This window comes from Vidua chalybeata, chromosome 7 (genome assembly GCF_026979565.1).
Source record: "Vidua chalybeata isolate OUT-0048 chromosome 7, bVidCha1 merged haplotype, whole genome shotgun sequence".
Classification (NCBI taxonomy): Eukaryota; Metazoa; Chordata; class Aves; order Passeriformes; family Viduidae; genus Vidua; species Vidua chalybeata.
This window is the reverse complement of record NC_071536.1, coordinates 13,281,944-13,307,756: the sequence shown is the minus strand read 5'-3', so window position 1 is coordinate 13,307,756 and position 25,813 is coordinate 13,281,944. Positions and strand designations below refer to the sequence as shown.

The following is a 25,813-nucleotide window of genomic DNA, read 5'->3' as shown; positions in this document are numbered from 1 at the left end:
AGCTAATGAGGTTCTATTGTTCAAACTCCCCCAGGTAATTACCACTTTTTAGACTTGCAGCATGCTTGGTACCCCTCCTAGAGCTGTTAGATTTCTTCTGTTATTTACAGCATTGGCTGGGCTATTTGCTATTGCAAGTAAAAAGGTAATTTCTCTTAACAAGGGTCTGTAATTTTATCCTGTGTGTACAGCACAGAGCACAGCAGGGCCCTAGCTGAGCCTGCTAGTGCTGCAGTAATGTCAGTAAATCAGAATCAGACTTGACTACTGCCTTTCTCTGGGGGCAGAGTTCAGCAATAGCTGCTTGTGCCGTGCTGTTTGTGCTGCCTGCACTCCCTGGCTTTTATACCTTTCATTGGCCAGGGTCAGTATGGAGCTGCCCAGCTGGAATCACCTGTTATTGCTGAAGAGACAGACCATGCTAGTGCTTTACTCCTCTCTAATGATCATCATTGTTGTAAATTTGATTTGTTCTTATGGCATCCTTGCAAAGACTTTTTGATAAATCAGTCACCCATGTTTTCATCTCCTGAATTTGTCTCATATTCCGTCTGCAACAGAAATATTCTTCTTTCTGTTAAAATGAAAACCAGTTTTTCTCTGTGGGGAATATCCAGGAATATCCCACTTGCTGATTTGTTACAAGACTTGTTACTTGGATTCTTGGAATAAATATTAGATAAGAAACTACTGTTGAAATCTAGAAATTATTTTTATTTTCTAGTAAGATACTATCTTATTGTGATCACTCAGAAAGATCAGTATTATTTATGCTTTGTAAGGAACAAATTCTTTAAACACATATTTTACATAGAGATTTTCCCAGGACAAGTGATATGGTGACTTCTTTCAGGTGACATCAGAAAAGACATTTGATTGTGTTGAAGTTTGTTATCTTTATGGCTGGGTTAACAGAGTGAGGACCAACACATTCCACCTGAGTATCAATATGAACAGCCAAGATTATAATCAGCAGTTTTGCATCTGAAGCCTTTTTTATTTGAATTGTGGCACTACAAAATTTCATCCTGTGTGCTCACTGCCCCCCACCCTGAAAAAGGAGGAAGGAATTGGAGAGCTCTGGGCAATCATCTGAAGTTGTGATGTAAAGTCTATAAAGTCTATTTAACACCCTGATGGAAAGTATGTGTATACTTTGCATGGTACACATTTGCTCCCCAGCCAGTCTTGAAATTACAGCTGTCAACTGTTTCCTGTGTGCTTCTGACTTAGATGTTTCAATTTCTTTCACTGGATACAGATGCTACAATAATCCATGCTTCTGGTACATTGTTTTCAGACATCTGCAGTGCAATATATCTGGGATTTTTTTGTAGTGTCTTTCAAAGTTGAAAGCAAGTTTAAAAAAAAAAACAAACCAACAAAAAGCAGCTGTCATTCGTAGTAGGACATTCATCTTGAGCTGCTTATGCTCTGTGAACTGTATATGACCATCTGAAGGTTTCTAGCAAGTTTCTGAGGCACAGCTTGAATTAGATATCCATCAGGGCTTTGGAGAGTAAGCATGCATACTTTAGATGGTTCTTCAGGTGATTATTTCTGCTGGAGGCTTGTACATGAGTTAAAAGAACTTCAGAAAATCTTTGCCCTAGACCACCTTTGTACAAAAAAAAAAAATATTTTAGAAATAATTTTCTACCCTCAAAATCTGGCCAGCAAATTCAGGACCTAATAGTTTCAGAGAGCAGGTGTTTCCAGCATTCATTTTTACTAGACTTGTTTCTTGTGTGTGGTGAAAGTTTCTGGATTTTTTTTTTTCAATTGCATGGTTATTCTACTCTTTTTCTCTTTGCTAGTAAAAATGTTTTTAAAAATTGTATTTATTTTAGATTTGAATGCACTGACATAACTGATCCTTTGTTCTGTTTATATGTTTATGGGTAGAAACATGAACTGCTGTTGCTTGAAATATTCTAGTGATAACTAATGATGAGGAACAGCTGGGCTGCGTCGGCTGCATGGAAAATGCCTGGAAATGTGAGATTAAGGAAGACCATTTCATGTAGAAGACTGGTATAGCTTTCTTATTAGACCTAGACAACAGTGAAATCCTAAGGCACATTTTATATATATATTTTATTTTTACCCCTGGCAATACCATGGATCTGTATTTTCAAAGTGTTTGCTGCTACACACCTAGATTTTGAGTTTCCAGCATCTATTTAACTAGCATGAGAATTCAGATTTAATTGTTTTAAAAACTAATAATACTACTGTTATAAAGTAGTCTGCATGGTAATGATCTGTAAAACTGCTTATACTTTCTGAATTAACAATGATAATGAAGTCAGGCTGGAATGTAGAGAAAATTATTGTGAAACCTATCTTTCTGGAAATCCATGTGGTATGCAGACTCAGCTTAGAAGGTGTAAACTGACAAATAAAAAGCAATATCCAGACCAAAAAAAAAAAGAAAAAAAAAAATCTTTATTTCCTCAGTAGCAAGACTTGCACCAAAATAAAGCATATCTGTTCTTGCGTATTAGAAGTCTGCTGGGAAAAATGTTTGCTAAGAAATCCATATCTAAACTTGTCTCTGAACTCAGGTTGTCTGACTCCTGAAGTCACAGTATGAATACAAAACAGCAGATTCATCTTCTCATATCTCTTTGAAGTTATTTTTATCTCTGCAACTATTCTTCATGTTGGTGGTTCACCCCAGGCTTGCTGGACTGGAACTATGAGAGATACTATTCACTGCACAGAAATGCACCAGTCCTTGTGTTTGTGGTCCAGACTGTCTGCTGCTGAACGCAGCACCACAGAGTGGATTTACACCAGGTCAGAATCTGACCACGAACCTCCCTGCAGACCTCCCCTTGGTTTATTGTACACACATCTATTTTCTTTGTAATATCTGTGCACCTTTTTTTTTTTTTTTTTTTTTTTTTTTTTTTTTTTTTTTTGTGGCATTTGGTTCTCGCCTGCACCCCCCTTCATTGCAGGGGTTAGCTGCAGTAAGGATGAGCGGGGCCCAGGGACCAAAGAGAACGCCGGGGGGATGCAAGGAACAGAGCTGTTAGCTGGAGGCGTTGGGAGGGAGGAATGGGGGAAGCCTGAAGCTCCGCACAACACTTGGAGCAGGGGCTGCTTATGCACCCCTCTGCAGTAGCTGGGGACGCCAGCTCTGAAATGCCCCAACTTGCAGGTCTGCCCGGGGCGCGAAGACCGTCTTGCCCCTGCTCTCAGGAGAACAAGCTGCCCCTGTTGCTGTTCAGTGTCTCCGGAGACTCTTCCCAACTTTGCTCAGGGCTGATGGATTTCAAAGCAATTTCACCCTGCTTGAAAGTTCTTTAAAACAGTTCCTAAACCCAGCTGTTTGCAGCTGTGCCCACGTCAGGGGAGAGGTCTGTGCGCTACGCCGCGGGCAGTCGCGCACCCGCTCCCAGCTGCCGCCTCAGTCCGTTCGGCCGCGCCCCGCAGCGGCCGCGGGACGCCGGCCCGGGGCAGCTCTGAGCGCAGCTGGCGGCGGTCACCCCGCCCGCAGGCAGCACCTCGCTGTCGGCTGCACAGCGATCGGCCCCCGCGACAGGCGGGGCGCGTCCGAGGGGCGCGGGGGAGCCGCGTCCCGCCGGTGCCCGCGGGCAGCACATCGGACAGCGGCCGCCGCCCGCCCGGCCCGCCCCGAGCGCGCGTGCGCGGGGCCGCGCGGCCGGGGGCGGGCGCGGAAGGTGCGCGCGCCGCCGCCCGCCCTCGCGCTGAGGTGTCGAGGCGGTGCCGGCGTGTCCCTCACGGCGGCGGCAGGAGCCGCACGGGCGGTGCCGCTGCGGGGACCCGCCCGCCCCCGCGCTGAGGTGCCGCTGTGTCCCTCACGGCGGCGGCAGGAGCCGCACGGGCGGCGCCGCTGCGGGGACCCGCCCGCGCCGCTCCGCCCGCGACCCCCGGGCACAGCCCGCCGGCCGTGAGGGCTGTGCCGCGCTGCCCCCCCCCACGCCCCGGGGCGCTATGAGCCATGAAGCCGCCCGGCAGCAACTCCCTGCGGCAGTCTGGCTGCGGCGACCGCCGCCGTCCCGCGCTCCTGCCGCTCCTCGGCCGCTTCGTCTCGCTGCTCCTGCTCCTCCATGGCTCCTCCTGCCCCCGGGCCCGCGCGGCCGCAGCGGCCGCCGGTGGGTATGGCGGGGGTGCGGGTGCGTGTGCCTGTGGTGTCTGCGGCCCCTCGGTCGCCGTCCCCCGCGATAAACCCCGGCAACATCCATTTCCCTTCAACCATTCCTTCCTTCCTTCCCGCTCCCAGCTTTGTGTACGTGTCTGTGTCAGCGTGTGTAAACCCGGGGCTCAGTGAAGATTTCCTTGGCTTGCTTGCTTAGACAGAAGAGGGGTACGTGCGGTGCCGGTGCTGCAATGTGTTGGGTAGGGATGCTGTGCGTGGAAAAACGCCCGCGAGGGATGCGACACAAAAAGCTCCGGTGGTCTTTGTATGTGTCACGGTGCATGTGGACGGCGATCCGCTACTTTGTCTGTTTGGGGTCGGATTTTCGTGTGTACTTTGTTGCTTATTTGATCTTGGTTGCATATAGGTGACATGTAGAATGCTCTGAATGCAGTCTGTCTGTGCATCGTGTTATTATTGTTGGTACATTGCCGTTACCTTGTAATATTGTTATGTTGTTACGTCGCGTTGATTGACTGTCTTGAAATTTTAATGAAGAAAGATACAGGATTTCTTTTCAAAGGCTGCTACTGCGGAAAAGGGCTCTTGTCAAAGTTAAAAGAAGTAGAAATCAATTTCCTTTACATAATAGGAAGTTTAGCATTCAGTGCACATGGACTCTGAATTCAGTGTATGTTAGCAACACTGGGAGTATTCTTAGCTTTTTGTAGATTTTTCTTTTTTTTGGTGAAAGAATTTAGCTATGCATGAGGGGGTAGGGGATAACTACATATGCATTGAGGTTTTTTTCTTCCTGAAGATGGAGAGGTATTAAAATATTTATAATCTATGAGTGCATATGAAAATGTAGATTAATGCAATTAAATAAATAATGTTCTTTCTGAAACCATTTTATGTGTGAAAAATGAATAAAATCTAGCTCAATGAGTAAGCTTTTTGTTTGCTTGAGTGATTAGTAAAATGTTAGAAAACTGCAAGCAAATATGTAGCTTTTTCATGGAAATAAATGCATTCTGCCATGGAATTTATGGCTGGGATATCTTTCTTCCCCAGGCCTGCACTGGAATGAAACAGCAAGCAGTACAGAGGAAGTACTGGCAGATGAAGAGAGTACATTTCAACAGAGTAACAGCAGTAACAGTAAAAATAACAGCTACAGCAATGCAATCCAGAAAGAAATCACACTGCCTTCAAGACTAATCTATTACATCAACAGAGACTCTGAGACCCCTTACCATATCCTGGATACCAGGGCAAGGCACCAGCAGAAACATGACAAGGTAGGGTAAAAGAGGCTCATCTACAGAATTTTCAAAACAGTGATATGTGATGTGAAACTGTGTTTGTTTTGATCTGTAGATATTCAAGACTTATTGGTGGTCCCTACTACAATTTTTAGGAATTAAGGGAGCACATGTAATTAATCAAGAATGTAATTTCCCTTGTGTTAACTTAAATATAATCATTTTGAATTTCAGAATGGTTCAGAAACTGAACTGTAGATAAAACAAATGAGAATTAGGTGAAGTTGAGTTGACTAATCAGCACAGATTCTGGTGTCTTCACTTTTGGTACACCACTATCAACAAAATGTTTCTTCCAAAATAGCTCTAGACTGCAAAAGTATCTGCATAGGGAGCTTCTTTGGAATCCTAAACTTGCAGCATGAGTTACTTAGCTTTGAGTGTGCCATGCACTGCCAATGCAGCATTCATTTCCTGCCACTGTATGGCCAGTGAAGAACACTGTTAATGTTACTATTTTTTGTCAAACAGTGCCTGCATTCTTCATTTTTAGTGGCAAGGCCTAATATTCCATTTTGTATGGATGTAGCTAGTAAGTTGTTTGGGTTCTTTTCCCCCCTGAAATTCTATGGAATTGAACAAACTTTGGTTTTGTGGAATAGTGTTGTAAGGAAATAAACCTGTCTAAACTATATCGTTTATTACCCTTTAAATTTATTTCATCCTATTTTTATAAATCTTTGTTTAAAAGGTTAATTTCTTCCTACAGGGTAAAAGGTAAAGTGAAGGTAAAGATGGTTTGAATATAAAGAGGTAGGGAAGAAACAACAAAGCAAAGCAGTACATATGATATTACTGGAGGACTTAGCTATAATGGAGTTCCTGCCTATTGAATAGCATTTCTCTTGAAATTTTAGACAGTGAATTTAATACATGTTATATGTCCTTATATTGATTATGTGCCATTTCAGATGTGGAATTAATAAGAGGGCACTGAATAATCTTTGAAAAAAAAGGTTGAGGTACCTGTATAATTTTTATGTTTTAATAGGAAGAAAGGTTGCTTCCTAGCTTATTGAACATGGATACTGGTGTGTGCCTTTGGATGCATCTCAATACACCACTATGTTATGGTTGGCACAGAAAAGCTTTTTGTTTGCTGGAAACTGGAGCTACTTAAGAGAACATTGCATTCAGAACTAATACTCTTTCAAGTGACTCCACTCATTTAAATACACTTAAAACACTGAGGTCTTGCTGTTCCCCTCTTGGGAAGAAAGGGATTTAAAAGTGTTTGCAGACCTGCTTTTGGGAATAATGCTTCCTCCATGTTGCTGTATGTTGGTTTTTTTGAAATCCACTGGGGACAATGTCCACCAATCTCTACACTTACCCAGCACTGCCCATGAGAAGGTTGCTGTTCCTTCCTATGCCCTACCTTGTATCTACATGTTGGAGTAAAGTTCTGCAGAAATCAGTGCTGACAGAATTGGTATTGATCTCCTTGGGCATGCTTGCTGCTGACTGTTGTGTAAAGTGGATCTTCTTTCTACTCACTGTGTCCCTTTTAAGCACAGGGAATGCTAATGCTGCAGTTTTTCCCACAGAAGGGTTCCTCAGTCCTGGGCTTTCATGGAGAGTGACATTATGATGACTTCATTCTTCATTCTTCTGGCATGAAATTTCTATTCTTTTATATTTATTGTTTATTTTTAATTGGAGAAAAGAGTTGATTATGTTCATTGTCTGGATGGATTTTTGTATGTCTTGCTTCTGGATCATCGTACCTGACACCTTCACCCCCAACTTGCATTTTGTGCCTTTCCTTGCATGAAGTAATTCTTTGCCCTTTCATCTACTTTACAACAGCTAAAATATTTGTTATTATTTTCTTCTGTTTAAGATTTGCTATAATGTTTTCTGTAGAGCAATAATTGGGGCATGGGGGAAGTCTGGAACGTGTAAAAGGAAAACAACCCAAACAACAACCCATAAACAAAACAATGCAATTGACTGTGAAAGATACCCAGGGGTTGGTTTTGACTTAGGGGGATGATTCTTTTCAATACTTTTATCATTCCCAAAATTAAAAGAAATGCTATATGAGAATAAATCCTACTTGTGAGATTTTGATTTCTCTTACATTGGTGATAAAGAGAAGTAGCCAAAATGTAGTTAGGTAAAGAAAGACATCTGTATTTAGGATTTTTTTAATACCATGTGAAGAAAGTTAAGATGGCCTTATATATGTATAGATTGGAAAATGTTGAGGACAAAATGCTTTTGTTGTTCTTTTACTGGGACTATAGCTTTTAACCTGTATTTTCTTGTCAACCTTACTATGCCATTTATAGGCATATGATGTGGAAACAGTCCCTAACTATTGATAATATTAAGTAGACTCCTTTCTGTGGAACTTCTCTATAGTGGTCAGAATAATGTAATATGGCCAGTTTGTGGGATTAGGCCTGAATGCCTCAGAAATGCTGAGTCACTATAAGGAAAGGGTGAGACTAGAACAAATGGTGTGCATGTGGGAAGAAAGAGGTTGGAGAAGTTGGAGAAATATAATTATGTAAAATTATTTAAAATATTTTTTAAAAATCACGTCCCAAAAGTAAGGGTTTTCAATGTTCTTCATGAAATGTTGGTAGAAATTAAACACTGGAGAGAAAACAGTGTAGGAGAGAATAAAAAACCCCATAAATAATGAGTTACCTTCTTAGCACTGATTCTCTCTATCCCCTTTTGGTGAAATGTCATCATATTGAGAAGGTGTTTGTGATCAAGACCCTCTTGGATTTCTTCTTCTTAGAAAAAGCTTTTTATCTCTGCTAAAAGAAAGAAATGTCCACTATAGTTTTGACAAAGTGATCTATCTCCAAGGAGGCAGAGTTCTAGTATATACTTAATTTTAGCTTTGTGCTCTTAAAAAAGCAGATTTTAAATACTTGATGCTTGAAAACTCTTTAATTCTTTGTACCTGTTTCCTCATAGTTGAATTAAGGCTAGCTGGGTTTGAGTTCTTCTGAAGTTATTTTTAGTGCAAAATGCTCAAAAATGAGCATCTATTTATAAAAACACATTGAAGAAGTTCACAGGAATCCTTAAAATTGATGAAGAGGTCTGAGTCACCTATGTTCTGTATTTTTAAGCTTCTGCAGGTGGAGGTAGTATTTTGAAGGAACTGTTAATCTCTTTATTGAACCAGATGACTGCTTTGGTTCATTTTCACAGGCTACATACACAAGATTTTTAGGAGCTAGTAGGAAGACTGCATGGGGCACAACTTGTTACAAAAGGCTAGGAGCAAGTCCTTACAGTGGCCAGCAGAAGGAAAAAATACTGCAATGCAAGGTGTTTGAAGATAATAGGATTGCTGGAGAAATACAGCCTAGGGCAACCTTAGCAAATTTTGAGTGGAAAATAACTCAAACTGGATTCATATGGAGGCTGACTGTATCTGCTGGACAGTTTCTGAATCAGAAGTTTTCAGGAACTGTAAAGAAGCCATCTCTTCATACATAATTATAAGCTGTTAATGTAATTTTGGGAAGGAGAGAGGTGTTAGAAAAACTGTTTTGCAGATCCTAAAGAGGAAAAAATAAGGAAGAGTACTTTTGACTATGAAGATGTTCCCCCTTCCCCCAAAAAGTTTGATTTATTTTGAGCTATTTTTCATGGGGTGGAACTCCAGGTGTTTCTGATCAGGTCAGCTGTTTGTCATTTACATAATGAAAATACTTCTGCCAGGTGGATGCAATAATTTTTGCTATGTTGCCTTGCTTCAAAGGTTGAGATACAGTGCTGTCTTAGTTCTCTATGTAATTTTAGTATGCAGCATATGAAAGTTGAGCAGAAAAGCATCCTTAAGATGAAGGAAAACAACTCTATTCCATTTGAAAGGAAGCAGTGTTGAAAAAAAAAAAAGCAGGTATTTTTTTTGCAAAAAGACCAAAGATCACAATTGGTAAACTCTTAAGAGGTGGCATCATGTGAATTCTTACTAAAATCTAGAAAAAAATCCTATGCACTAGATAGACTTCCCTTTACTTGCCTGTTTTAGGCTGTGTTTTCATTTTTAATCCCCGTGTAATGAAAACTGGTCAAAATAATGAATGGAGTCTATGTGACCTATATGTATTAGATTGTTGAAGAATCTTTGTAGCATTTCAGATGGCTTTGTCTTTTCTTTCTTTTTCCCTGATCTTTCTGTGGTGCAGCTTCAGTTTGCTCTACTTGTAAATGGAAGATTGTATGTATTTAGAATTTTTTTCTATTCTATATTGAATTTGTATTAATGCAAAAGGCTTATCTTGACTCTATGTCTTCAGTAGTTACTAACAGGAGGATTGAAATTGGTCTTCCTGTCTTTGGTTTCTCAGAGTAGGAGATTTTCCTTATGCCAACTTCAACTAGATCTAGATCTTTGATTCTTAGCTGAAATGCAGGTCATGTTATTTCTACACCTTCTTAAATTAATTTTTTTAGTGTATTTCTGGGTTCTTTCATGAGCTTCACACAATAACCTATAAAAGGTTTCATTTCCTAAGTGTTAGGTAGCACAATGCTTGTACTTGCTATGCCTTGTTCCAAAATAGAAATAAATTAAGTGTATAGGTTTTCTAGCATTTTTGGGAAACTGAGTACTGCAGGAAAGTGGCCTAAGATAGGGATGCACTACTTTGTAGAGTCTTACAAACAACTGCTCAAGAGAGCTATGACTTTGGAGGCCAGTGTTACTACAGAAGGGTATCTAAGTATTGCCATGCTGGGAGAGAATGGTGAGTTCTGGCCCCTGGGGTTTAGATGCACAAGAGCAGGATTGTTTCCAGAGGCAGTCTTTTTTTCACACGCCCATAACCTTTCTTTCAAAGAGCAGTCTTCAAGGCTTGGGGTTCAAGTGTAAAAGTAACTCCTCTATTGTTAAAGTCCAGAGACAAATTATTAGCAGGAGGTTTTCTGAAATGCTGTATGTTTTAAACATCAGTTTTCACATGCTGCTGAGACATTTATGTATTCTGTTTCAATATGAAATGCTTTATTTCCAGAGAGTAGTGGAAGGTTGTTTTGGGGTCTGAGGACAGGCCAACAAGCTGAAAGCAGGATTATGAACTAATATGTAGTAAGTCACACTGACTCATGACAAAACTTAGGCTATTATTAGAACTGAGGTCTAGAGCAAAAAACTGTTTTGATGGTGTAAAATCCATCTTAATCTGACTTACATTTCTATTTCTATAATGAGAGTGATAAAACCCCTTGCTCAGCTCCTAAACTCAGAGAGGTAGCTTTTGGTCATTATTTTAGTCAGCAGAACTGTATGAAAAAAATAGATTTCTAAAAGCAATGAGCTTGTGCTTTGGAGATTGTATCTGCAGGAATATAGCAAAAGACTCATAGCTACCATTAGTCAGTTAAATAAGGCTGTTACTTTTGTTTAAAGACTTGTGACAGAACTTAGTATTTTTGAAGGGATAACACATTATTACATTGGGCATAGTTTTGCTGTGAAGTAAAACCAATATAGTAGTTTATTTTTTGGTGATGATGATTGTAAATTTCCTGAAAATCTGAAAAAAGTGAATTATCAACAAATGATGCCCAAATGTGATAATGAAAACAATGAAAGGATTCAAGTTGTGACATAGATCAGTAGAACTGAGATTCCTGTTACAGCCACTTTTATATTAAAACATACTGTAACCTACTGACTGATTTGAAAGAAACTGGAATTCTTTATACATATGGATTTTTAGCTTGGAAAAAACCCTGAGAGCTACTACTTTTCATAAGCAGCTATAGCACTCTTACAATGTCCCTAGTATGAAGAATCTCTTATTACAATGACTCTACCAGTAATTTAAGTTCCCAGAACAGGGGAAAAAAAAACCTTTTTTTTTTCCTAAAATTTGGGTATGAAGACAGGAAGAATTTGAAAGACTCAGACCTTTCTTCAACCCACATCTCTATACATCATCAGTAAGTCTTTGCTGAAGAAAAACTTTATATTATTTTGGAGTTTTGCCATTGGAATAGGCTATAGCTGTCAAAGCAGGAACCTCTGCAGAGGTTTATAGTTGATAAACAAACACGGACAAAGGAACTTGGTCTCCTCTATATTAAATAAAGAATACTTTTGCAGGTGTGAGCATTTGCATGTGTGCGAGCCGTACAATAGGATGATGTTTAATATTTTTCCTGAGAAAATGTGTATGTTCTTCAAAATATATGTTGATCTACATTATATTCTTGTTGGAATTTATATTTATATGCCAATGAGAAGAAAGCTGTATTTCAGAGTATACATCAGGTATTTGTATTACACAGTAGCTGATGAGAGAATACAGTGAAATTATAAAGTGGATAACAGAATTGCAGATACTTTTCTGAAATATTTCCTCCCATCACCCATCATTGTGGTACATTTTGGTTGTAATGCTTAAAACACCTGGTGATAATTCAGGTTAGCTTTCTATGCTAACTTATTGCAGGAAAATAATGCTTCAGGATTGGATATTTAGTCTCATTACCTTCAGCTGGTTTATGGCTTTTGGGAGTGGTTATCTATTGTTAAACTGGCTTAAGAGAATCTGTATTTGCTGTAGCAGTAGTGTAGTGCATTCACCTGAATTCAAAACAGTGCTTTTGCTAAACTGCAGGGATTTAAAATCTTTTTGTAACCAATGGTTTAGGCTGAGTTTGGTGGAGAACATGCCCTGCTGCAGGTCATCAAATTAGTGTCAGCTGCTTTGCAGCAATTGCTTTTGTGACAGGCTGCATCTGTTAGGGAGTCACACTAATAGATAGCAAGTAGTGTTTTTATACACAGAAGTGGTTGTTTTCAGAATTACATATAGCAATGTTGCTATATGTAATTCTACAAGAGGAAGGGATTTTAAGGCCAAGAATAAAAATTACTTTTAATAATTTGCAATTGCAGAAAGATAAAGAACACATGGTTCATGGCTTAGAAACTTGTAGGGTGATACACAGGTATCATTGAGCAGGCTTGACTGGACAATAGGAAAGCTATAGCAGATCAGACTAGTCTTCCATCTAGCTGCCACTAAAATCAGTAGCTGATGCCTAGGGAGAGATTCCATATGTTTCAGAATGATCTCAATAATAGTTCATGCTCTTGTAAATTCTGCAGTTATTTAACATTGAGATATTGTTTGTGGCATATAATATGAAGACACATCCTTTTAGGTAAATGTTACATGTGGAGGAGATTCAAAACAGTAGCTTGTGTAACTCTTAAGTGGAATCTTTATGGCATAAAACTAATTGCAGCCCTTTTACTGTAACAAATTTTCATGCTTTAAAATAAATTTAATTAATACATGTGTGCTTTGAAAACATAATAAGGTTTTTGTAATGAACAGGTGCTTGGAAAGCTCCTTGTGATACTTGTTCCTTTATTTAATTTGTTTAAAAAAAGTGGATTTGGGGTGGAAAAGCCTCTCCTACTAGGCATGTATTTAATCTGACATTCTTTTTTTTTTTTTTAATGTATATGCTAGCAGAGTCTCTCTGATCATGCCACCTGTTTGTGTTTATACTTAAACTGTTTTACTCTGCTGATTCAGAGCAGCTGTAAACTCAGATCTGCCAGGCCAGTGTTAGCAAATTGGTGAACTGGTGAAATAACAATATACATTTACCAAAAAATAAAACAGGGAGAAAGCTTAGTACTCGGTTTGCTTCTGTATGGTTTAGATATCAGCTAGGAATATTATTTTTTTTAGCTCTCGTTTAGAGTCATTGTATTTTTTAAATGAACAAAACCAGGCTTTAGCTAAGATTGTTTAATGGCATTAAAAGTATTTAAAATACTTGTATATGACTTTTATTTTTCAAAAAGAAGCTTGACAACAAAGCTCTGTGACCCTATTGAAAGGGAAATGATAATTCTGGCAGCAAAGAATGATAAAGTAATAGAGGAAATGTCACAGCTGATTTTAGTGACACTAGCAACTTAAAAAAATTATATTGGAGAATTTTCTGAAAGATGATTAATAACTTTGCTGAGAAGGCAGATGAAAATGGGTGCTGCTTTGTGTAGTGCAGGAATGGAAGAGAAACATAAAGAACTTATCCTTTGTGGAGAAATTTCCAAAAGAGAACAGAACTGTGGGCCATAAAAGCCAACCTTCATACTATTTAAGTTGTGCTGTAAACTAGCTAGAACTTGATATTTTTTCTGTGACATATCTGAGGGTTAATTGTGGTGTTTAATAAAAAACAGGGAGTTTTCCTCTTTTGACTAATGGGCTTAGTCATAATATTCCAGGTTTGTGTAATTATGAATACTGTATCAAATTAGTGTATAAGTAAGCATGATTTTATTAGAACATTATCAGGGAAAATACTGTGAAATTCAGATCTAATTTCTTCAACCCTGCTGGAACAGCTCTTTACAAAAAGAAATTCTTGGATTATCTCTTATCATCTCCCTATTTTTCTAGAAAACAGGTAAGCATGTTTTAAATGTCTTTGACTACAGTTATTACAGTGTAGAGAAAAATAAAGAATACAATTTATCTGACAAGAACCTAATATACTGAAGTTAAGTTTAACTCCCTATGCAAGACAGGCTAATGCTGATTTGTTGTATGACCAGCATCAGTATTCTTTATAATGATTTAGCTACAGTGCCAAGTACAAAGCCATTAATTGTGAAGCGATTACTCTGAAGGAGTTTTTCATAATGTGTAACATGAGCCTTGCCATGATTTTCATATTTGAAAGTGTGTATTAAAAATGCTTTAATTATTTCAGCCTTTTAAAGGGAATGATTGCAATAACTAAATTAAAAGAGCAGTATACTACATTACTTATGCTTATGTTACATAGCCATCTGGTTATGGCAAAATACAGACATTTGTGTGAAACTTTTTTCTCTTTTTTTTTTTTCCTTTTTAAGATGGATGAGTGTGTATTTGAAAGCATGCTTTTCAGGTGCCATTTACTTCCCACTGAAAAGGAAAATCCTTTTGAATCAGAATTTGGTACAAGGGCAAAAGTTTTCATATGCCCATGAGATTCATGAAAATAAGCATGTTTTCCATAACTTTGTTTTTTACAGTCACATTTGTTGTATATAAAACTCAGTGAAAATTTTGACAACTGTGTGTTTTTGTTTACAGGCTGTACATCTGGCCCAGGCAAGTTTCCAGATTGAGGCCTTTGGCTCTAAATTCATCCTTGACCTCACATTGAATAAGTAAGTGCATGATTTGAGGTTTCTTTCACTCCTGCTCTTATCGTTTTATGGTATAAGGTCAGAACATGTAATATTCCAAAATCTGTTGAAAAAAATGCTGTTATCCAGGTTTATTAATACAAAACAACATTTAATATTTTCTATGTAATGTATCAGTAATGCTTGCTGGCACCCATAAAGTAGATACCCTTAAAATTTTATTGTTCATGGTAAAATAAATTGTGATAAACAGAGAAATTCTGGCACTGGTAGTGTTTGCAAAGTGTGGATTTTCTTGTGCCTTTTTTAAACTAATTGATGAATTATAATGAGATGTTTTAGTTGCTCAAGTCAGTGTATAGAAATACTGTAAATACTTATATGAATAACTCATCTTTAATGATGTGGAAATCATGCTATTGTCACTACAGTCATGAAGTTCCTAATGAGATGAGACTCTTAATGGTGTGGCTGCGCTGAAAGATGCAGCTAGAGTCTGTTTGCTGTGAGACAATTTTATGTAATTCTTTGGTCTAGAAGAACTGACTTGTAATACAGGGCAGTGGTGATTTAGTTGTGTATATCCCACATGCTTTTATATCACTGCTGAAGGTGTGGAACTGTGATTTTCTAAAAATTGTAATGACCTTTTTTTTTGGCTGCTGAAAGTTTAAGAATAAGGTAGAAGTATAAAATTCATACTAAATACTGGACAGTTAAATGTAAAGCTCAAAAGTGCATTTGCCCCTTCTATGTCCCCTGAGACTGAGCATGCATAAAAAAGGAGAAACAAATTTACAGAAACAATTGCATACTGATTTTAAAAAGCATTCCTCTGGTCTTGAGGTTCATATGAGGTCTTTTTTTGGTCTTAAACGGTCATAAAAGGGAAGTTTTGTTAGGCATAAAGACGCAAACTTAGTTAATCTAATAGTTTTTAAAAGCAGCAAGTTACAGCTTTAGAAAATTTGCAGAATGTATATTTGTGTATTTGGCTTCTTGGCTGCTAATTATCAGATATTTTGCTGTAAAGGTGAGCTGGAAACATTTTCCTTCATCCATGCATAATTTTGAAGTTAAGTTGCTTTTGCAGTTTTATCTTTCAAAATGTTATGTGAAGCCTTGAGTGTCTGGCAAAAGATGAATTAGTGCGAAGGCTGGGAATGTCACACAATTGAAGGACAAAGAAAACTTGAAGATAACTGGATGTTCTCTAGGCTCTGGAAAAATTATAGTGTAATGCAATTCTGTTGTTTTGTGAGAGTTGGACCTGTGAATAGTAATTCCAGTGGATAATCATGACATATTTGTGAAGCGAACCAATATTTAGTGCCCTCTAAGCTACAGGGAATACCTCCTCTTGGTCTGCTTTCCACTGCTCCTGTCTGCACATCCAGCGAGTGTGAGCACACATTCCCAGTTTGGCAGTGTACGTAGGGTATGGCTGGTAACACAGACAGTGACAGAGAAACCATTGCCTTTACTGGCACCATGTAAACATGCTGACAGCACTTAGGTGAATAAGAAGAAAACAGGTTCATTAAGTTCTTCCACAGCTGATGAAAATTGAAAGTTTGCTGGTGAAAGGTATGCCAGCTCTCTCCTGATTCACGGGCAGGACAGCATTCACAGACACAAATGTTAACACAGGCTTTAAGTTCATTCAATATTTATGCCTAGGCTTGAGATCTCTGTGTGTCACTGTCTTAGGCCTTAGTCTTTCCAGATACAGATCTCCCTATACTTTTTGACTGATTCTCGAGTTTTTTTTGCAGATCACACCTATGCAGAATAGAAAGCAAGGTCACAAAGGGAGTATTACAAGTAGGACTTAACATAGGACAGACAGCAGTGATCAGGGCAGGGCTGTGCTAAACAAGCAGACTATCTTGCAGCTTCCACTAGTGACTCCTATTTAGGCCACCTCCTCTCCATTTTCCGACATGTTATGTCCTGATTAACCTTTTCTACCCTTGGCACATTCCCTGAATGTTCCATAAAAATGATTGCACATTTCCACAAGTCTGGGCAGACATCCTGAGATAAGTTTGTTCCTTCCCAGGAGACAAATTATGTTGTTTACCACTTCTTATCTGTTCTAAATTTCTGGCTGAACCTCTTCAAGACGGTGCCTGAGTGGCTTCTTCCATGGCCTGTCGGTCAGTGGCCTAACAGAGACAATAATGAAGACCAGAACTCTTATCTCCTGTTCATTAGAATTTGGGTTTTGTTGCATTTCCTGTCTGAGTCTCATGGTGAGTGGCTATTATTCAAGTAAAATCACAAGCCCATTGACATTCCCCATATCCTGGCAATGTTACCTCTTGTCCAGTCCTGCTGTTTGTCCTTGCTTATTTTTAACAACAAACAGTTCATAAGTAAATGTATGGATTTTTTTCTAATTGTGGCTGCTTTCTCAGCAATCAAGAAATGCAGTGCCTGTCACTTCATATAGAGAGAGAGAACGAACTTGCTGTGCACCTTGGCTGAAGAGGTTCTGCTCTTGTGATATCAGGAGTGTTCTTACTGCCTATATATAAGGCACAGGGTGGTCGGATGCCTTAATGATATCCCTACTGCTTGCCTCTTTATACATTAGGTTTTCTCCTAGCTTCTTTAGTGGTTTTTGACTCATAAACGTTTGACTTTTTATCTGGTTCTGCTCCAGAAAATGACTTTAAAAATCTGTGCTAGTTTTTGACTGGACATAGTACTCTAAAATTGTAAGTCATAAAACTTGGAACATAAATTGTAAATACCTGTAGACAATGATTTGAACAAGACCCATTCTTGTGTTTCAGTTATGTTTATGTGTTCAGCAAAAACCAGCTATTTTGCTACTATGTTGGGTTTTAGTTGGCATACAGGTACTGCTAATATCTAGTCAGAAGCAAAGGCAGAACAATTGGGAATACTCTTGTATATGATGAATATATATTTGTATCAGTTGGTCTAAGGTGAGTTAATGCCACTGACACTGTATGTGTTCTGTGCATTTTGGTTTTGTTCCTGTGGTTTTTTTGAATGTTCTACAAGTAATTAAAGCTAAAATCGAGGATGGTTGTTACATGCAAACAGATTCTAGTTTTTGGTTTTCTTTACCACTGTTGGAAACTATGTGATTGTCTACCTTCTATTTGCAGATGCTCTTTTCTCACAGCAAATACTATAACTTGACAATTAAGTGAAGAAAATTGGATATTCAATTTTATTAATAACTGTTGAGATTTTGTAAGAAGAAGAGGTGGCAATCTGAAAGCTTATGGAGCATGTTACTAGAAAATTTTACTTTGTTTTCCATCTTGCCATGATGCAATGGCACAAACAGCTTGAAAGAAATGTGAGCCCCTCAAGCCCTTGAATCCAGTGTGCAGAGACAATTAATATGTAAGATTTGTATGGAGCTTGAATGGGTAACCAACTTTGCAGTTTCACATGGTCTAAACCAGATGAAATATAATTTGTTATCCTAAGGGTGATTTTTGGTAGCTTTTTCTGACAAGAAGACTCAGGGAAAAAGAACTCACTTTTTGAACTCCTTAGCAAGGTGGGTTACTCCAAAATTTTGGACATCTTGCCCCTTGCTACACTCAAGTGTTTGACCAGTTGCAGGCTCTCAGTGTGATACCACTTATGATGATGCATAATAATTGCAGATATGTTGATTGTGGAAATAACTTGATGCAAAAAGTAATAGTTTTATAATCTGTAATGGATTAAATAATGGTTTTAGCTAACACTCTTAGTATGAAAATGGAAGCTTGCAGTGGGGTAGCAATCCCATTTGAAAAGTTAGACTTACAATTAAGCTAAGATTGTCTGCCCAAACTCAATAAATTTCCTATGCAATGAGTAGCATGTAGCATTGTCATAAAACACAATTTATATAAAAAGCCTTTGAAAGTGTTCACTTATTTCAGTGAGTTCACTTTTGTCCTCAAACGGCAATGTTGTAACATTGTATTTGGGTAATCAATGATCCTAGTATATCTGACCAGTTTCTTATTTTATATTGATGCATTATTTACGCAAACAAATGTTTGCAAGGTGCTAGAAAATTAGTTTTTAATGATCTCATTTCCAGCAACATGTAAAAGTCTTTTAACTTGCTGTTCTGCTGAAAGAGAAGAGTTTTTGCAGTTAACTCCTAATGTCCCATTTAAAGGTAGCAGGCTTTATGTTCTGGTGTAGTACTAAAACACATTAAAGAGCAGTACTACCAAAGGCAGTGAATTAAAAATGTCTACTTGCTGCTTTTTTTAGTGAGGAGGGAAGTTGGCTGTATTTTCCAACAGTTTGCAACCATGATCTAGCTCCAGCCCCTAAATAAAGAGGTCTCCACCAGCACAGAAGGCTGAGGCTATACTGGAACCTTCACCCACTGGGACTGCGGTGGCTGAGACACATCCAAGAATTGGAAATTAGTTAATTGATATGGACAGAAACAGAGGGAAAACCCAAAGACAAAATTTTCTCTCCCTTCCTATGGATAACTTGCCTCAAAATTTAGGATTCTTGGGGAAGGGGAGAAAAAAAAATCACCAGAATCAGTCTATATTTTTTAGCTTTTCTTTATTTTCTCTGTAGTAGTCCATCTTTCCAGGAAACTCTGTTACCAGGAAAATGGATTTCTTTTCTATGAAGATATCATAGAAAAAGTATTTGGTAACTTTGACATGAACTGAAAAAACCCAACCCCACTGCCTTTGACCATAACACCACTTAATAATTTGAGACATTAACATATGATGACTATGGTGGAAAGTTAGTTTCTTTTGTGAAGTGCAGCCAACATAACAGCAAATTTTATCTAATTGTTTAAACCTTATAATTGGTGTTTATTCATTGTGGTATATGTTTCTGTAGGACTCAATTAACTGGAGAACAGTCCCAGAGGAGGTTACAATGTTAGCCTAATTTAAAAAACAGTAGAACAATAATTGAATTATTTGAGAAACGACTTGATTCTTGAGGTTTTTTTCATAATTATTTTTAAAATAAAATTTAATTATTTTTTAAATGAAAATGGGAAAACTAGGCACAGTTTTTCAGAAGGAAACTTTGAGTATTTATGACATTTCTTAAATAAACACTTAAACATTTAGGGTATTAAATGGATCCTATAAGATACATAAGCTAAATTAAATGCAGTAATAATACTGTGGAATGTTAAACTCTAATTGGCTTTGAAATACTTGTTACAGATGAAATGCAAGGAAGTCAGTGTTAGGATTTTACAGCAATGTGTGTGTCCTCCTGTAAGTGCAGTCTTGCATTTCTCAGCTGTAGATAACAGAGCTTTACTCCTGGAGCTGGAGGCAATCTATTAAAAATTATCATTTGTCTCAATGGGCATTTTCATGTGTCAAGTCTTAGAGGCAAATGTGAAAAACTCTCACCACCCTCACTGTAAAGAGGTCCTTCATTATATATAAATCTATCATTTTCCAGTTTAAAGCCATTCCCCCTTTTCCTGTTGCCACATGTCCTTGTATAAAGTACCACTTGTCAAACCACTTCCTTGGGGAGGGAAAACTTAGTCTGTGCACTTCTGATCCCAGATTTAAGTGTGGATCTCTCATCTATCTGAACAGTTTTTTGAATCTGTCAGCTGAGATGCAGCCATTGCTTTGGTGGATTGTTAGGGTCAACAAGCCTTGGGAAAACAAATACACATCTGTAGTGATATGACAGTGCTGTAAAATTCCGTGTGGCAGGATGAGGGTATTGCCTTCTCCCTCCCATGTAACAATTCTGCTATTAAATGCAGCAGGAAGTTTGAAAGAAGGTGCTTCTGACAAAAATAATTAAAAGGTAAATTTTCTTACAGGATGCTGTACATATTAAACTGTTTCCAGGAACTAAAGAATTGGAAGAACTTACTGAAAAGAAATCTACTGGGAGACATTGCAAACAATTACACTAACTCTGGTTTATGAAATCCTGGTGTCAACAGATCACTGGGTGCTGAGAAACTCCCTGAAAGATTGCTACGTGAGTAGCAATGTTTGCTGTCAGACAACCTACTAAGCAGCTGTCTGCCTCAATGTATCCTTTCTTAGGTTATGTTCTTATTCCCACATGCAACCACTGTACCCTGGCAATGGGGAAGAATTGTTGTCTTTCCACTTTAGTAGGTGTTTCAGTTGATTTCTGATATGGTTCAGGTTTGTCAACAGTGAGATCTTTATGTTGAAGTGTATTCCTGGCATTTCAAATTGCTTTGTAGGAAGGCTGAAATCTTTACATTTGGAGCTGATATGAAGCCTATGTATGCCTGGCATATGATTAAGTTCATCAGCCAAGCCCCTAGGAGCCTCTGTAACTGAATTTAACTTGATTCAGTGACAGAGCTGAAGTTGCACATTATAGTTCAACATAGAAGCATGGGTTAAGGGAACCGAAATAAACTTTGAATTTGCTGGAATGTACCTCTGATTCTACTATAGTTGTTAATCTAATTTGAAGTCAAGTCAGCTCTCTGTAAGTATAACTAAGCTTATTCCACTCTTTTTTTGGTATTAGAAATAAAATAATAATGGGGAAAACCCCCATATCTGGTTGGATTTTTTGTTTAATGGAAAGATTTGTTTTCAATAGGAGTGTTATTATTAGACACAAAGTATCAGAACATCAGGCACATTCAGTGAAGCGCTTAAGAGGAGAAGAAACAAGTTTCTCTTTTATCTACAAAACCTTCCTTTAAATGAAAGAAGCTTTAGCAAATATGATTATCATTGGATGAGACCATTTTGGTAAAGACAGGTGGTAGCCCTCAATCTTACACTACAGGTTAATAAAATTCTTACTGATAAATTTTCCATGCTGGTGAGGAAAGAAAAGAGATCAATTAAAAGGCAATATTGAATAAATTTGAACAATTGTTTAAATGAAATTTTTGTTTTGTCAATTGCCCTTCTAGGAAACTTCAGTCATAACAAATTGCACTGAAGTGTCTTCCGTGGCATAGAACTCGCGTTCTGTAATATTGTCTAGCTGTTTGTGGCTTCATATCCTTGTGCTTAGCACTTTTAAAAGTGATATCATCTTCAGTATGATGGTAAACAAAAATATGGTGGAAATTGACCAACATACTATTAATATTCTAAAGAACTCTTCAAACTGCTGTCTTCAAAATGCTTGCTGAAGTAGCCAATAAAATGCAGCATTTTCCATTCTCAGAGGGAGAGCTTCAGGACACAGCTAGAAAAAGGATCATGAATTTGTTTCTTGAACTCCCTTGAACTAACTCAGGGTTTCTAGCACTGAGAGAGACAGACTGATCTAGAAAAAAATATGCAGCATTTTCTACACCATTCTAAATGAGTATTCTAAACCATTCTATTACATGCTTTCCTGTCAGTCTTTTTTGGAGACCTATTCCCCATTTGAAGATCACCTAGGTAATTTCAGTTTGTAAACTTGTGGTTAGGTCATCGTTTTTTCTACCTAAAAGACAAGTGAAGCAAAACCAAGCAACAATAGCAAGACCATGCAAGAAGTGATTTTTAAATAAATGTACTGTTTACTGTTACAGAATTATTATGCTATTAATAGCAGGAGTGAGTACTTCCGTTGATTCCATAGTTATGAAAACGTTAACCTATACATTTGCATCATCAGTTTTTTCTGCTAATTACTTGTAAACACAATTGCTTGTTCCACAGTATCATGTTCTGATTTTTAAGCTCCTTCAAGATAATATAAGAAAAAGTGCTAAATCCTGTTTTAAAAAATAATTAATATTAGCAGTTTATTTATTCCTTGGAGACACTCTTGTCAGAGCAGCTTCAAAGACAACAGTCAAGTAAAGACTAATGTAAATGCATGCTAGAAATTTAATAAATTTGCCTTAAAACAGTGAGTTCAACAAAATTTGTCAGTATAATTGAAACTGTTAATATAAACAGACCCAGTCAACATGGGTTTACAAAGGGTAGGTCATGTCTGACCAACCTGATCTCCTTCTATGACCAGGTAACTCGTCTGGTAGATGCAGGAAAGGCTGTGGATGTTGTCCATTTAGACTTCAGCAAGGCCTTTGATACTGTCTCCCATAGCACACTCCTGGAAAAGCTGGCAGCCCATGGCTTGGACAGGAGCACTCTTTGCTGGGTTAGGAACTGGCCCAGAGAGTGATGGTGAATGGTGTTGCATCCAGCTGGTGGCCAGGCACCAGTGGTGTCCCTCAGGGGTCTGAACTGGGACCAGTACTATTTAATATTTTTATAGACAGCATGGATGAGGGCATTGACTCCTTCATTAGTAAATTTGCAGATGACACTAAGCTGGGAGCTTGTGTTGATCTATTGGAAGGAAGGAGGGCTCTGCAGAGAGACTTAGATCGGTTGGATGGATGGGCAGAGTCCAACAGCATGAAGTTTAATAAGTCTAAGTGCCGAGTTCTACATTTTGGCCACAAAAATTCCCTACAGTGTTACAGGCTGGGGTCGGTGTGGCTGGACAGTGTTCAGGCGGAAAGGGACCTGGGGGGTGCTGGTCAACAGCCGGTTGGATATGAGCCAGCAATGTGCCTTAGTGGCCAAGAAGGCCAATGGTATCCTGGCCTGCATTAGGAATTGTGTGACCAGCAGGAGTAGGGAGGTCATTCTTCCCCTGTACTCGGTGCTGGTAAGACCACATCTCGAGTACTGTATCCAGTTCTGGGCCCCTCAGTTTAGGAAGGACGTTGAGATGCTTGAGCACATCCAGAGGAGGGCAACGAGGCTGGTGAGGGGCTTGGAACACAAGCACTATGAGGAACGTTTGAAGGAGCTGGGGTTGTTTAACCTGGAGAAGAGGAGGCTTAGAGGTGACCTTATTGCTCTCTACAACTTCCTGAAGGGAGGTTGTAGACAGGTGGGGGTTGGTCTTTTCCACTGGGCAGCAACTGACAGTACAAGAGGACACAGTCTCAAGCTACGTCAGGGAAGGTATAGGTTAGATATTAGAAAAAAATTTCCACTGAAAGAACAATAAAGTACTGGAATTGTCTTCCCAGGGAGGTGATAGAATCACCATCTCTGGATGTGTTTAAAAAAAGACTGGACATGGCACTTGGTGCTATAGTCTAGTTGAGGTGTTAAGGCATAGGTTGGACTTGATGATCTTAGAGGTCTCTTCCAACCTCATTATTCTGTGATTCTGTGAAACAAGGCTGTAGATGGGCATTGCATTAGATGATGGTGCCTTGATCATCTTAAAACAATACTGCAGCAAGGTCTCTTTGTTTTTCCCATCTTTATGTGCTACTAAGCTATATCTGTCAAATGGACAAAAAATCTCATGGGTGTTCTGTTAAATAATTCAACTAAACTAGGTTGCTCAGACACTGGTACTGAACTTGAAACATTTCAGAATAGTTAATAAAGTATTGCCTGGTAATAGGTTTGTATAAAGATAATTTAAGAAGTATGCAAGAAAGGTAATTCTTGCTGTACTCTGATTTTCTGCAGGCTGTCTACTGGGTTGCTGTAAGGTAATTTGCTTACTTGTATATGATATCTTTTGGTAATTTCATAGCCTTTTCCTACCCAAATCAATTCTCTTCATCAGGATTGTTAGATGCCAGCTGAGGTAAGCCACTTTTACTCTGCAGCTCTCCTGCTAATGAAAACATCAGCAGTGAAGTACATGCCAGGGAAGTGGATGCGAGTTCTTCAGAAAGCATCTGCTGCTTGCTTTAACAGCTGGTTTATGCCTTCAAAGGCAGCAGCTACAGGGAATGGCATATCCCTTTGCTGCTTATTTTGCATTTCTCAGTGTAACTCAGATAGAAGAGCCAGGGAGCAAGACAGCTCTATCCATCTATCCTTGTGATAAACAAGGCAGGGTGGAAAGAACTGTAGAAAAGGACACAGCAGACAAATAATTTTGTCATTAGTTCATTCAATATGTTGTAACTTTATATGTTCGTTGTAAAGAATCATACTGATGTGTCACTACCTAAACAGACTTTTGTCTGATGTGATCATAACTGACACTCATTTCAGTTAAAGCTTGCACTGTTTCTGGTGCTTGTCATACTGAAAATCAAATGTGGCAAAACAGTCCACTGTAGATGAGATGCAAATGTATTTCATAGAACTCAGGTTTGCCTTTCAGAGGTAAATTTAGGCATTCTGTAAGTGATAATGAAGGAAGAAGAGTTATTTTGAGCTGTGGAGACCCCTACTTCGTGCATGAGTTCTGTGCCTCATTCCTCAGGCAATTGCTCTTCTACATGAGCTCTTAATCAATGTATTCTAGGTCTTTCTTTTTGATGCCACTTACATAAAGAACCCCATCACACCTCCTGGTGAAATTACAGTGCTCTTCTGTGTATGTCTTTTGTGTAGGAAAAAAATGTTTGAAAGTTATTTTGGTTAAGCATTCTTTTTTTTTTTTCTTTAGTACTTTCTTATGTCTTTTGTCAGATTTGTCAGCATTAATAACAGGTAAAAGATTTGTAGGGGAAATTTGCAGTAGCAGTTCTATGTATATTTTTACATCTGTTGCTATTCCTGGAGTTTTAGCAAAACGTAGAACAAATTTTCTTACCCTTCCTGTCTTTTTCAATGATTGCAAACAAGGTGTTCTTTTGGATGCTTATTGATAGTGTAGACAGATACTTGAAATAAGATAAAGTGATACAAGGTACCTGACAGAAATCAGGTACTTGCCAAGGTGGAGGCATACAGTTTAAGGAGCAGCTGACTGGGTTTTTTTATAATGAGATGTTCAAAATTCTTACTGAAGGAAATGTTAAGAGAAAAATGCCCTTGCATGACCTTGGTGGCTACCTGTGGCAAGCTTAAAAACATAGTAATGGCCAGAAACTAGTGATAAACACTCCAGTCCAGCCTTACATGAGAAACAATTTTGTGAAATTTGTCTTATAAAAGATATTCCACTCCACCTTCTAGGTCGTGGATACTATGTTACATTTGCCAAAAGAGTGCTTCACAAATTAAAGTTGCATTTTGTTCATAGCATGGCATTTGGGAAGTATATCACAAACAGCAGGTCTTAATTTTCTGTGGAGGGAATTTCTTCAGCATGGAGAATTTCACTGATGTGCCTTGTGTCCTGCAGATGCCGAAGGTCCATCTTGGAGCTGGCTGGCACCAGCTCTGTTGGACATGGGGGAAGCTCCCAGCAGCTTCTCAGAGAGCCACTCTGATTAGCCCCTCCACTACCAAAACCTTGCCACAGAGACCCCATACATGTTGGAAAGTCAGTGATGAGAAA

At 38.6% G+C, this 25,813-nt stretch overlaps 1 protein-coding gene across 10 annotated transcripts in view; it reads left to right on the top strand.

The window, feature by feature from the left end:
- Positions 1-3,876: 3,876 nt before the first annotated feature.
- The window catches only part of ADAM23 (ADAM metallopeptidase domain 23), a 71,474-nt gene continuing 49,537 nt past the window's right edge, over positions 3,877-25,813 (top strand). For all 10 annotated transcript variants that reach the window (XR_008431790.1, XM_053947354.1, XM_053947350.1 and 7 more), the window contains exons 1-3: positions 3,877-4,127; positions 5,186-5,412; positions 14,529-14,605. Coding sequence is in view for 9 of the 10 variants with exons in the window: in XM_053947354.1 (XP_053803329.1) it covers positions 3,974-4,127; positions 5,186-5,412; positions 14,529-14,605 (458 nt within the window). In the remaining variant the exon portion in view is untranslated. The remainder of the gene's footprint in view (positions 4,128-5,185; positions 5,413-14,528; positions 14,606-25,813) is intronic.